Source organism: Vipera ursinii (genome assembly GCF_947247035.1).
Source record: "Vipera ursinii genome assembly, chromosome: Z".
Lineage (NCBI taxonomy): Eukaryota > Metazoa > Chordata > Lepidosauria > Squamata > Viperidae > Vipera > Vipera ursinii.
The window spans coordinates 81,282,700-81,294,296 of NC_139517.1; the positions used below are offsets into that span (position 1 = coordinate 81,282,700).

Sequence of the window (11,597 nt, forward strand, 5' to 3'; positions counted from 1 at the left end):
CCTTAAAGCGTAAAAAAAACACACCAACTGATTAAGGAAAGAAATTAAACAATCTTATTTCTACTTATTAAAAAGCTCCTATTTTTGGTGGAAATCTACTACCCTATTTTCTGTTCAAGATGTGAATTAAGGGAAAAATAATGGACTAATTATACAAAAGCTTTATATTAATTTGGGGAAAAAAGAACTTCACAATTTATTCTATATGCTATTGATGACATCTTGTGGCTAAACTTGGAATAGTAAGTAAAGCTTTTGCCTACTGTGAGAGCTGACTGAATAACAGAGCTGTCCTTGACACTATCTTCAAAGACAAGTGTGGGAACACCTGGCACTGAAAACAACTTTTAGGAATACTGGAAGTGGAAAATTATTGACTTCTATTAAAATAGCCTCCATGGAAGACTTAGCTGTAAATACCAACAAAATGGATGACTATATCCCACCACTTAACTACAAACTGATATTGGACACAATCTTGGCAATAACTGAGCAAATTAAAGCCAAACTGCATAATAAACCTGACAACTCAAAGCCACTAAATCAAACTTTGACCTGAAATGATGAACTGACAATCCAAAAACAAATAGAAGATGTGGAAACTAACAGGAGACTGCAAAGAGCAACAAATACAGTCTACAGAGAACCTTGAAGTCCAAACTCTAACTTCAATTACAAAACTTACAACTCAAAAAACAATACCCAAAGAAAGCAACATTAAGAGCAAAGATATCAAAGGCCTTCAAATACAGTACGTTGAGGATTCAGCTAATCAAACGATAACAACATCAGCTACTACTTTCTACCTAAGCCAGATGGAAATGGAAGAAGAAAAAGACCAGACTGAATTAATGACAATTATATTACATCAAACATCAAAAACTAAGCTATTAAAGCAATACTTCAATGACTATAAAGGGGACAACTGCTTTGCAAAACTGTCATTTGGAAGGTCTCCTCAGATTCAAATAAGAGGTGGAGGAAGAAAGGGAGACACATTTAAGAATTTAAAGGCACTAATATGGAAGCCTGATTGGCACAAAAGGAAGACGAGAGTTAGATTTAAAAAATTAGACTGGTCTCTTTTTTGGGATTTGTAAGGACAGAGCTTAAAAAATCTCTTTTGATGGACTAAGGGAAATCTTTATATATGTGTGTGTGTGTGTGTGTGTGTGTGTGTGTGTGTGTGTGTAGATCTTTGGACATTCAGGTTTTTTCCCATGTAGAATTGAGCAACGTTTCAACGAAATCTCATCCGTCATCCTCAGGCTGGTGGCTTCAGCTTTGTTCTTCTGGGAGAAGTGTGTGGTAGTGGCTGTTTGTTCCTCTTTTTTAAACTGCCAGAGGGTGTGTGTTCTGTGGGTGGAGGTGTGCTCTGATTGGGTAGGGGGTTAGCTGTGTTCTGATTGGGTGGGAGTGTGTTTTGAATGGGGGCTGTGTTCTGATTGGGTGGGGATGTATTTTGAGTGGATGGGCTGGTCTCAGCTGCCAGCCTTAGACCTGAACTGGTGAGTTGTGCTGCTTTTGTTCAGCTCCGTGTTTGTGGTGGTGCCATGTTTTTATAGTGAGTGTCAGTTTGCTTATTGTGTGGTTTGGAGGGGTTTAAAGTGGCTGATGTTGCAGCTGTAGTTAGGTTTCTGTTTTGTGGTTGTGTGTCGTTATCATTGTGGGTTCGGATTTGCTTTTTGAATGGTTGTGTGGTGGTGATGTCATGTGATGTTATCATGAGTTTGGGTCTGGTATCATTCTTGGTGGTTGGGTCTCGTCTGTCAGTCAAGGCGGGTTTCCAAATGGCTGGTAGGCGAGAGGTATCATCTTGTTTGTTCATGCTGTGGGGGCGTTTTTCTATCTCAATGGCTTCTCTGATTATTCTGTTGTTAAAATGTTCAATTTTGGCGATACTTTTGGTTTTTTTAAAATCAATTTCATGTCCCATGGCTTTAAAGTGTTGGAACAGGGATGAAGTTTGTTCTCCCTTACATATACATATACATATACATATACATATACATATACATATACATATACATATACATATACATATACATATACATACATACATACATACATACATACATATATATATATATATATATATATATATATAAACTGATTTTATATTTAGGTTTTAGATCTTTAAAGGAAAACAAAATTAAGCTTCTAGAAGATAATTTTGAACTATACTATAGAATCTAGAATTTTATAACAAAAGATAGTATTTTAATAATTGTTGAACGGTTAAGACAAAAAATATTTTTCTAATAATTGGTGATTTGTTAAGATGAAAACTAGACTTTACTGGTAAAACATAAGAATGTTTTGTAATCAACAATGTAAGTTTTGTAGACAAGAGAATTATTCTTTATTGAAATAGGGAATTGTGGGTTACCCAAAAATTAAGCTTTCTTTTGTATATTATAGGCTACTCTAGATTATTTTATTGCAATTAGATAAAACTTAAAAACAGGATATTGATATGTATTAGTGAAAATATATTGAAAATTCTGTAAATTGACTAGGTCACAACTAGAAATGTATTAACTTGATTATTTTGACTATGTGATAACTAAGGGAAACAGAGAGGGAACCCTTGTTGATGCAACCTGAACTATTTACAATTTGTTATTTGTTACTTTGACTACCCAACCACCGTATTGCTTCCCAAATACATGTATATGTAAATATTAAAAAAATCAATAAAACTTGTATTAAAAAATGTTGATTATTGGTCATTCATTAAATGGGTCACCAAATGGTTCAGGCCTGTTCTTTTATTCTTTTAATGAGTTAGATAGAGAAAATATATACAAACCTATAAATAATCAAAACATAGGTAGTCTTTTGTTAATTACCACTTGTTTAGTGATTAAGTAACAACAGCACTGGACAAACGGTGATTACCATTGTTCCTTGAAGTTCTGACTGTTTGGATGATCGCTATCCATATGCTTGGCAACAAGCTTGCACTTAAGACAGTTGCAGTGTCCCCATAATCATAGTTTGTGATCTTCCTTGACAAGGAAAGTCAATGGGGAAGCCAGCAAAGAAGGCTGAAAGCTGCTCCATCTGTCCACCCTCTCCAGTCCCCTGCATTCACACCATGCTTTATTGGCTAACTTTACACTCTCACACATCTTTCCTGAGTTCCCTGCATTTAAACCAAGCCTCCCCAACTATCCATGCAACCTCAGGCAACTTCCCCCACCCAACAGCAGCCACCCCAAGCCTTTGATTCTTATGTCACAACTCGCCCATCACCTGTGCACCTCTTCCAACCAGCAACAGACACTCCCAAGGCCCGTGGCATTTGTCTCCACCTTCCCCACCACTCACACACCCTCTCTCAATGTTCTTAGTTTAACCATTTATCCCAAAAGGTTAAAGATTTGAATAAAATAATGAAATTAAACAAAGCTGAATGCAATGTTCTTTGCATAAGAAAAAGATTAGATACAGGCAGACATATCTAGCTTTTATAACAGTATGTGTGAAAATTATAGATGATCAGGAACCGAATACAAATAAGCATAATTTAAATTCCCCCCAGTATAAATCCTACAACAATCTAGCCACTCTATACATGAAAGCTTATGCCTCTTAATAAAATTTATTAGTCTTAAAAAGTGCTTCTAGATTTCTGATTTTTTGCTAATATATTCTGCGAATTCATTCAATTCTTCTCAACCTTCTTCAACAACAGTTGAACAGGAATAAGGGAAGAATATCCTTTCCCAAGTCCCACTTTCTAAGTGCATGAGAATGCATATATAATAATACTGACACAGACACGCATAATACATACATACTTTAAGGCTGTACTAAATTTCTTTAATGGAATGTTCTGACCTTGAAATAGGACATTTTGAATATAAGCTAGTTCTATAATATTCCAAAATCACTTGTTCTGGGATTGTAACAACTCTATCTAATTTGTATACTTCTGATATCCAGGCAGACATGCAAACTAAAAAATATGCATTAGGTATTATGACAACACAAATTGACAATTTCTCTTCTGCATCTGTTATCCCTTTGCTACTAATTAGTAGATCACATAAAGTCTCCTTCACATATTCGTTCATTATTACTTTACTTCAATATGTATTGCTATATCTTATGAAAAATCTTACAAAACGAATGTGCAAAAGTTAGGACCAATTTTGAAATATTTGCTACATTAGCTATATTACACAAGCATAAAAATCCCTAACTCCAGAGCCAAGTTTTTATTATAGAAAAAAGCCTAAGTAAAATCCATTGAAAATATGGGTTGGTCATTTGCAAAGACTTGAGGAGAAGACAAATAATAAATGTATGTGTGTGGAAACCTCTTTTAATGTAGATGTGGGTGTGATATATCAGGAAGCATTTGCACAAGATCCTTTGTTTTCTGCTCATCTGCTCCTTCATTGCTCCCTTTTGATCATCCTGTTGTAGCATATATTCCCTATGCAGAAAATCCTAGATTCAATTCACAACCTATTATAAGAGTGTAGAAAATATATAAAAAGGTATAATGTGTAGAAAAGTATAAAAAGATTCTCCACTGCGATGCAGATGATGCAGAGAAAGAGGGGGGAAAGACCTGACTGTGCTAGTCTGAATGGAATTTTAGATAAACAGCTATGGACCTTTGTGCACCAATGAAAAAAGGAGTAAGTAATGAGCAGGTTGAAAGAAGTTAGGGCCCTGACCACAAGACAGTGGTTAAATGTGTTTATGATTTTAGACGCCTGTTTTTTACTCTATGCTTGTCTGCTCCTTTGATAAATTTAAAGGTAAACGTAAAGGTTCCCCTGCACATGCGTGCTAGTCGTTTCTGACTCTAGGGGCCGGTGCTCATCTCCGTTTCAAAGCCGAAGAGCCAGCGCTTGTCCGAGGACGTCTCCGTGGTCATGTGGCCGGCATGACTAGATGCCAAAGGTGCACGGAACGCTGTTACCTTCCCACCGTAGTGGTCCCTATTTTTCTACTTGCATTTTTACGTGCTTTCGAACTGCTAGGTTGGCAGAAGCTGGGACGAGTAACAGGCGCTCACTCTGTTACACGGCACTCGGGATTCGACCCGCCAAACTGCCGACCTTCTGATCGACAAGCTCAGCGTCCTAACCCACTGAGCCACCGTGGGTTACCTGCTCCTTAAATGCAAGTATATCTGAATATCTTTAATATTTCCTCTTTAAAAAGTTTAGTATCATATCAGTAAACCAAAATGCTTCACTGAAGTGCAAAGTTGATAACACCCTCTGTTAATTACAGCAACACCCAAATGGCCTCATCTGACATTTTATGCAAAACTCAGCATTTTTTTCCTTGTGGCTGCTCCTCCTATTTCAAAGAAATTACATCTTAGCTTGCCTTCTCAGTTGGTTACAAAATACAGAAGAAAAGAAAAATAAGGCTGAGCCTTTTTAAACATATTGCTGCAACCTTTAAGATTATGCCATGTGTATAGTACTGCACACCATAAATATTAATATTCAATATTTGCTATAGCAAGATCTTTATCCTTAAAACGTCTAGGCCTGACCTGGTAAACTTATGTGTATGCATCTTTTAGGCAATAAACTACATTGGTTGTGTGTTTAATAAGACATTGCCTATGGTAGGCAGAGAAGTAAGGAATCATTAAGTTTAAAAACCCAAAATTTCAGTTATTCTTGAACTGAACATGGTATGGAAGTAACAAACTGAAAAAAGCAACATCAACATGGTCACATTTATTTAAATATTTTGTGACCTTAATAGCAACATAATTTTAATTTTAAATAATTTTAAAAAGCAAATGTGCACAAATTAGATACTGTAACAAGATTGTGTTGCTCAGATTTTAAATGAAAAGCATCTCAAGAGTTCCTATTCTAATATCAAAATAACTGGCATTGTGCCCAGGGTACATATTAATCCAAATACTTTACTACAATCAAGGGTCAATCCATTGTTATCCTTGTATTTTAATAAAAGACCCGATTCCGGGATATGATTGGGACAGGGAGAGGGATAATATTACATTTTATCAACCCTAACAAGCACCTAAATAAATATCAACTTCATTCCTATAAATGTACTTCTTTTCCTCTATTTGCACTTATTTGTCTCCACTTCTGCACTCTAAGTTCTAGCAAGACATTGGGGACCTGGCAACAATCCAAGCTGCAGATGGTTGGAAGTGCAGCCTGAAAACAGTGTGCGGTTGATGAAATAGTCCTTACACCTGACCCTTGCTTCATACTAGGCACAAAACACAAACTGAACATAACTAGCCAGAAAAGCTTTCTGAAGCATCTTGGTATCTGAAACTCTTCCTCAAGGCATTCTGAAAAGACAGATGGCCAAAAGCGCAAAATATAGTAAACTGAGAAAGGAGCATGGCCGAAAACCAAACAATTGGAGAGGGGTGTTGTATTTTTTAAGAGTAACACATGAAAAGTTTCTTGTATTTCACACAAGGATAAGTATATGTATGTGTGTGTGTGTCTATAAAAGTCTATAAAAATGATACTGTATTTTAAAACTATCACTATATATTCCGATTTATGTCACACAAAATCACATCTATGTGGAGATATGCAAATTTGATTAGAATGCCAATAAAGGAGAATATTTGTAGCTCAGAGCTGAAATAAGGGATCCTTGGTGCTCTCTGAGCTTGGTTATTTTCTTGCAGATGTTTCATTACCCAACTAGGTAACAGCACTGATAATATCATCTAGTTTAGGTAATGAAATGTCTGCAACAAAACAACCAAGTTCAGAGAGCACTAAGGAGCTCTCCTAGATTAAAATGTTTATACTAAAGTAAACTAAAGGTTTTCGCGGGTGTTTGTATGTGGATCTTTGGTCATCCAGGTTTTCCCCCGCGTAGAATTGAAGGTGTAGGAGCTACAATTCTACACGGGAAAAAATCCGGATGACCAAAGATCCATATATATATATATATATATATATATATATATATATATATATATATATATACATACATATATACATACATATATACATACATATATACATACATACACACACACACACACACACACACACATATATATATATATATACAAATGAAAATAATAATAGTAAAAAATAGTAAAAAAATCAATATTGAAATGTAGTTACAGTTCTCTGTATCAACATTACTTTCTTATTCAAACACATTTTGTAAACTTTTCTGCTGAATGTGCATAATATATGATGCTTACACTATTGGATAGATTAAGTAGTATCTTAATTTTTCCAATATACTAAACATCTGATATTTGTCCACTTTCTTTGTAAAGTTTCACTTGGCTAATCAGAATAGAATTGTGACTTATGATAACATTCAAATTATGCCAGTCCAAAAACCTCAACTCAACTAGCTACACATACAATGGGAAAAAATGTTAATTTTAGATAGTGTACTTTTCCCTGAACACAGTGAATCAAATTTCTTGTCTATTCATATAATGTAAAGCATCACCTCTGATTCTGTCATTGGTAAAAAAATATTTCCATTTGCAAAACTAACACCTTCAATAATGACTCAAATGCAATCATTTCCTATGTATAAAAATTTAAACCCTTTTGTTAGCTACTAAAGAAGTTCCAAGAATGATCTCTTTTCTGATTAGCAGAAATTATTTATTTATTTTTTGCTAGAGGTTAGCAGCCCAACAATAGAATATATTGATTTTTTGAATTAAAAATCCATAAACCAGTTTTAAATTTTATACTTTTACTATAAGTTCAAAGCATGTAGTTACCAATACTTCTCTTGCATCAGGGCCATTCAATGTAGTTTTTTAAAGTATGATTTTTAAATCTAATCATGTACTGTAATGTATTTTATAATGGCCACAAAATGCATTTGATGAGATTCACTTCATGTCTGAGATAACTACTTGCAATACTAAAAATCTGGCCATAGTGTTAATAAAATTTCAAACTCATATCATAGTGCAACGAATTTGCATCACACTTATATTTTCATTAACATTTCAAAGGTGAAGAGGAACCTAAAACTTTACAAATATAAGTTCTGAATGTTTTTAGGTTAAGTCAGTACAAAACTAACAATGTATTTTAAGGTCAAAAAGAAAATTCAATCACATTTATTTGATTTCTATATGATATCTTGATTGTACTACACACAATTCATCATATAATAATGAGTATAATCTTCATATTTTACTTGACATTATATGGTGGGTTGCTTATAATAGAGTCAAAAGTTTATTTTGTAATAACTCCTAAAGCCAAACCCCATAATAACATATTTTAAAACTAGAAAAAAGATTCATGAAGGTTGTTTGGAAGAAAAGAAAAAGAAAAAGAAAAGTATATAGTGAATAAAACAATGAAACAAATTGCATTACGATTCATCTGTTGCACTTTAACATTTGTAATAAATTTATATATTTTCTATTAACTCCCCTGCCACTAATGTATTTCCAAATAGGAGTTCAAATTGATGCACATTCTGTTTATATTATATTCAGGTTGTGTTCCCGAAATTATGTTTGAACTTCTTTTAAAAATATGTAATTATGTAACACATAAATTATATTTGGACACAAATAAATGCCTTTATAGTTATTTGATGACCAGATCATTATCCTGATAAAAGATTTTGTAAAGTAAAACACTTCCAGAAACTCATAATTTTTTTAAAAACCAAGTGCTGTTTTTCTGTACCACTTTAAATGGTTTTAATAGTGGGTAATGTCCGAACACACACAAGCGCACACACAAACACACACACTTGTTAACTTCATTTCATAATCTTATCTTGTTATCTATGACCAGAGAAAAAAATATTAAATATAAAGGAAGCACCTGATATAGATTTTTGGTTTATAGTTCTAATATTGAACCATGTTGAACAATTCTAACAACGTATACATTTGTAGCTACAACTGAACTGCAGTAAAAATAAGATATTATCTCTAAAGATAATATTTAATATACAACACTATCTAGGCTTTGAAAAGGCCCTGGCTGTGATAATAGGCAGCTGAAATGTATTTACCTAGCTATTTCTTTCTTCAACTGCAATTTTGCACATCTTAAAAGGATTCTACCATTGTATGCATATGTTCATCACAATAATAATTTATCACTATAACAGGTTTTCTCAAAAATGTGTTTTGCAATCAAAATCAGAAGCTTCAAGGCAGCAAGTAAGATTTGCATTGTTTAAACTCTACATCATGACTCAAAGGGATGCAACATCTAATGTGCCTCATCCCAAACTTGAAGCTGTTGTTCTTTAAAGGAAAAACAAATCTTCCCAAATTACTTCATGGTCTTGATGGGTTTTTAGGAATTCCATAAGTCTCATTTTCATTCCTCCAAAGAGGTCAAGCTATAGATAACAAAGCAGTTTCTTGCTGCTTCTAAAAGAGAAGCAGCAGTTACATACATACATACATACATACATACATACATACATACATACACATACGTATAATGAATGGCCACAGTAAAATATTATTTCAATCGACCTTGAGAAGAAAAAACAACCCCCAATTATGAAAACTGTACAAAAATGCCTAAAATGTTTAATATAACTTGCACACCACTGTTTATACAACAGATTAGTGATAACCAGGTTAGAAATGAAGAGAAAGGAAGAAATCACACTAGAGAAACTTGGTTGTCTTGAGTGTCAAACACATATACATTATTGGTGCTTTTCACAACCATTTCATTTGACTTAACAGTAAGTAAGCAAGATAAAGTCATTTCTGAAGTGAAAAACTGAACTTAATTACCACACCCAGAGCTAAAAATATTGTTCATTCTAACCACCACCACACCACAACACACCACAACACACACACACGCACACACACGCTCACCAAACATCTCACTTCATGGCTTTCAGATGGGTCACCAAAAGCGAAAAGAGATTGTTTTCTTTTGGGGCAAAAAAATAAAGAATTGACATTGCAGTCCATTTTTCTGAAATCCAACTTTGAATATTTGTTTTAAAAGCTGTAATAATACATGATTTGTAGGTGAAATAAGATGATGGAGCTTTATTTTGAAAAGTTTGTCAGGAAATCCGGACTATCCTAGCTGCTTAATATGCATTTGAAAAATATTTCTAGTGCACATTATAGCTGATTTATTATGCATTATACTCAGTCTTTCTGGCAAATTAAGGCCCGATTTGCCATTTCATCACAGCAATGCACAAACCATAAGACAAAAAAGAAACCATGTGGGTGCAATTTGCTTGCCCACATCAACAAAAAGTACTAGGCTTTCCCAGACTTTTTAAACATAATATGATTATTCCATGATTAATATTTAATGGAACATTAACAAGCCCTTTGGCATGTGCCTCCCATTGCATTTCCCAAAGATTAGATTAGGTCACCTCTTTGCCCTCCTTTGACCCTCCTGGCTTCCATGTGTCAGATAAAATCAGGGAGGATCCACCATGCCTTCTCTATCATGACTTTTCTTGTTTCCTCCCCTCTTGTGTCAGCCCCCATCAATTCCAAAGCTCCCCAGCCAGCCAAGTTTTTTTGATTGAGCCGTGCCAAGGATGATTGCTCTGGTGGAACAGTCAGTGTACCAACTGGGCACTGCCATTTCCAATTTTATTCAAGGAAGGGGCACATGGATATGCACCTCTGGCACATGGAAGTTGTACCCAGTGAGCAAAGAGCTTGATCAAAGAGACCATTCCTTCTCTTTTTGAAGGCACACTCTCCTAGAAATCCATTCCAATCTTCTTTCTCCCTTCTTTCCTTCTGGACTGGCTTGTTTGGCTGTTAGTTCTACTCCTTCCTGATACAGAATTCAAAGGCAAAGAGAGCGAGCGAGCACCAGAACGCCTGCAATTTCCACCAGCTATATCCACCGTTCCCCCCAAGTGCCGAATTGTCTGGAATTGGCACGCTGGACAACCCCAGGAAGCTCGCCACATACCTTAGTTTGGAGGTAATGGGGATAGTAGTATGTGTACTGAGGGAACATTGGCTGCTGTTCCAAGCGTTTGCCCATGTAGCTAGAATCTTTATCTTGGATGCAGGGAACCCGTTGACAGGGAGTCGTGCCCCAGGCCTTTCTTCGGTTAAAGCCACTGTTCCTGACAGTCCTAATCAAGGTGGCTTCTTTCTTTTTTTTTTCCTCTCTTGGACTTCTTCTAAACGCTCACTAGCTCCAGCCGCGTCAACCGCCGCAAAAATTAAAAATAGTAATTTTTGTTTGTTAAAAAATCAAAACATCGAAAAGGGGGGGACAGGTCTTGCTTTGCTTTTCTCCGCCCTCTCCCCGTTAGAGCGGGACCCCCCTCCTCCTCCTGGTCTTAAATAATGTCAATTCCCAAGGTCTGGAGAGGGGGGTGTGAACCGGGAAGGGGGGGGGGCGAGCAGTCCTTTCGGAGAAAACAGCAAGACGAGGGAAGTCCGGATCTCCTCGGATCGGCTTCCTCGCGGTTTCTCACGATCCCTCCACCCCCTTACTAAAAAGAGAAAAGGAGGAGATGGGAAGGAAGAGCTAAAAAAAAAGAAAGAAAGAAAGAAAGAAAGAAAGAAAAGGAGGGAGGAATGACGGCAGGGAACGCGTCCTCGCTCGCCCCAGCCTAGTTGCTGCGGTCGCCCT

At 35.7% G+C, this 11,597-nt stretch overlaps 1 protein-coding gene across 1 annotated transcript in view; it reads right to left on the reverse strand.

The window, feature by feature from the left end:
* The window catches only part of RBMS3 (RNA binding motif single stranded interacting protein 3), a gene marked incomplete at both ends in the record, with an annotated part of 526,486 nt that extends 515,489 nt beyond the window's left edge, over positions 1-10,997 (reverse strand). Inside the window, one exon of the mRNA XM_083376163.1 lies at positions 10,923-10,997. Within this exon, the coding sequence (XP_083232289.1) occupies positions 10,923-10,997 (75 nt within the window). The remainder of the gene's footprint in view (positions 1-10,922) is intronic.
* Between the last annotated feature and the right edge of the window lie 600 nt (positions 10,998-11,597).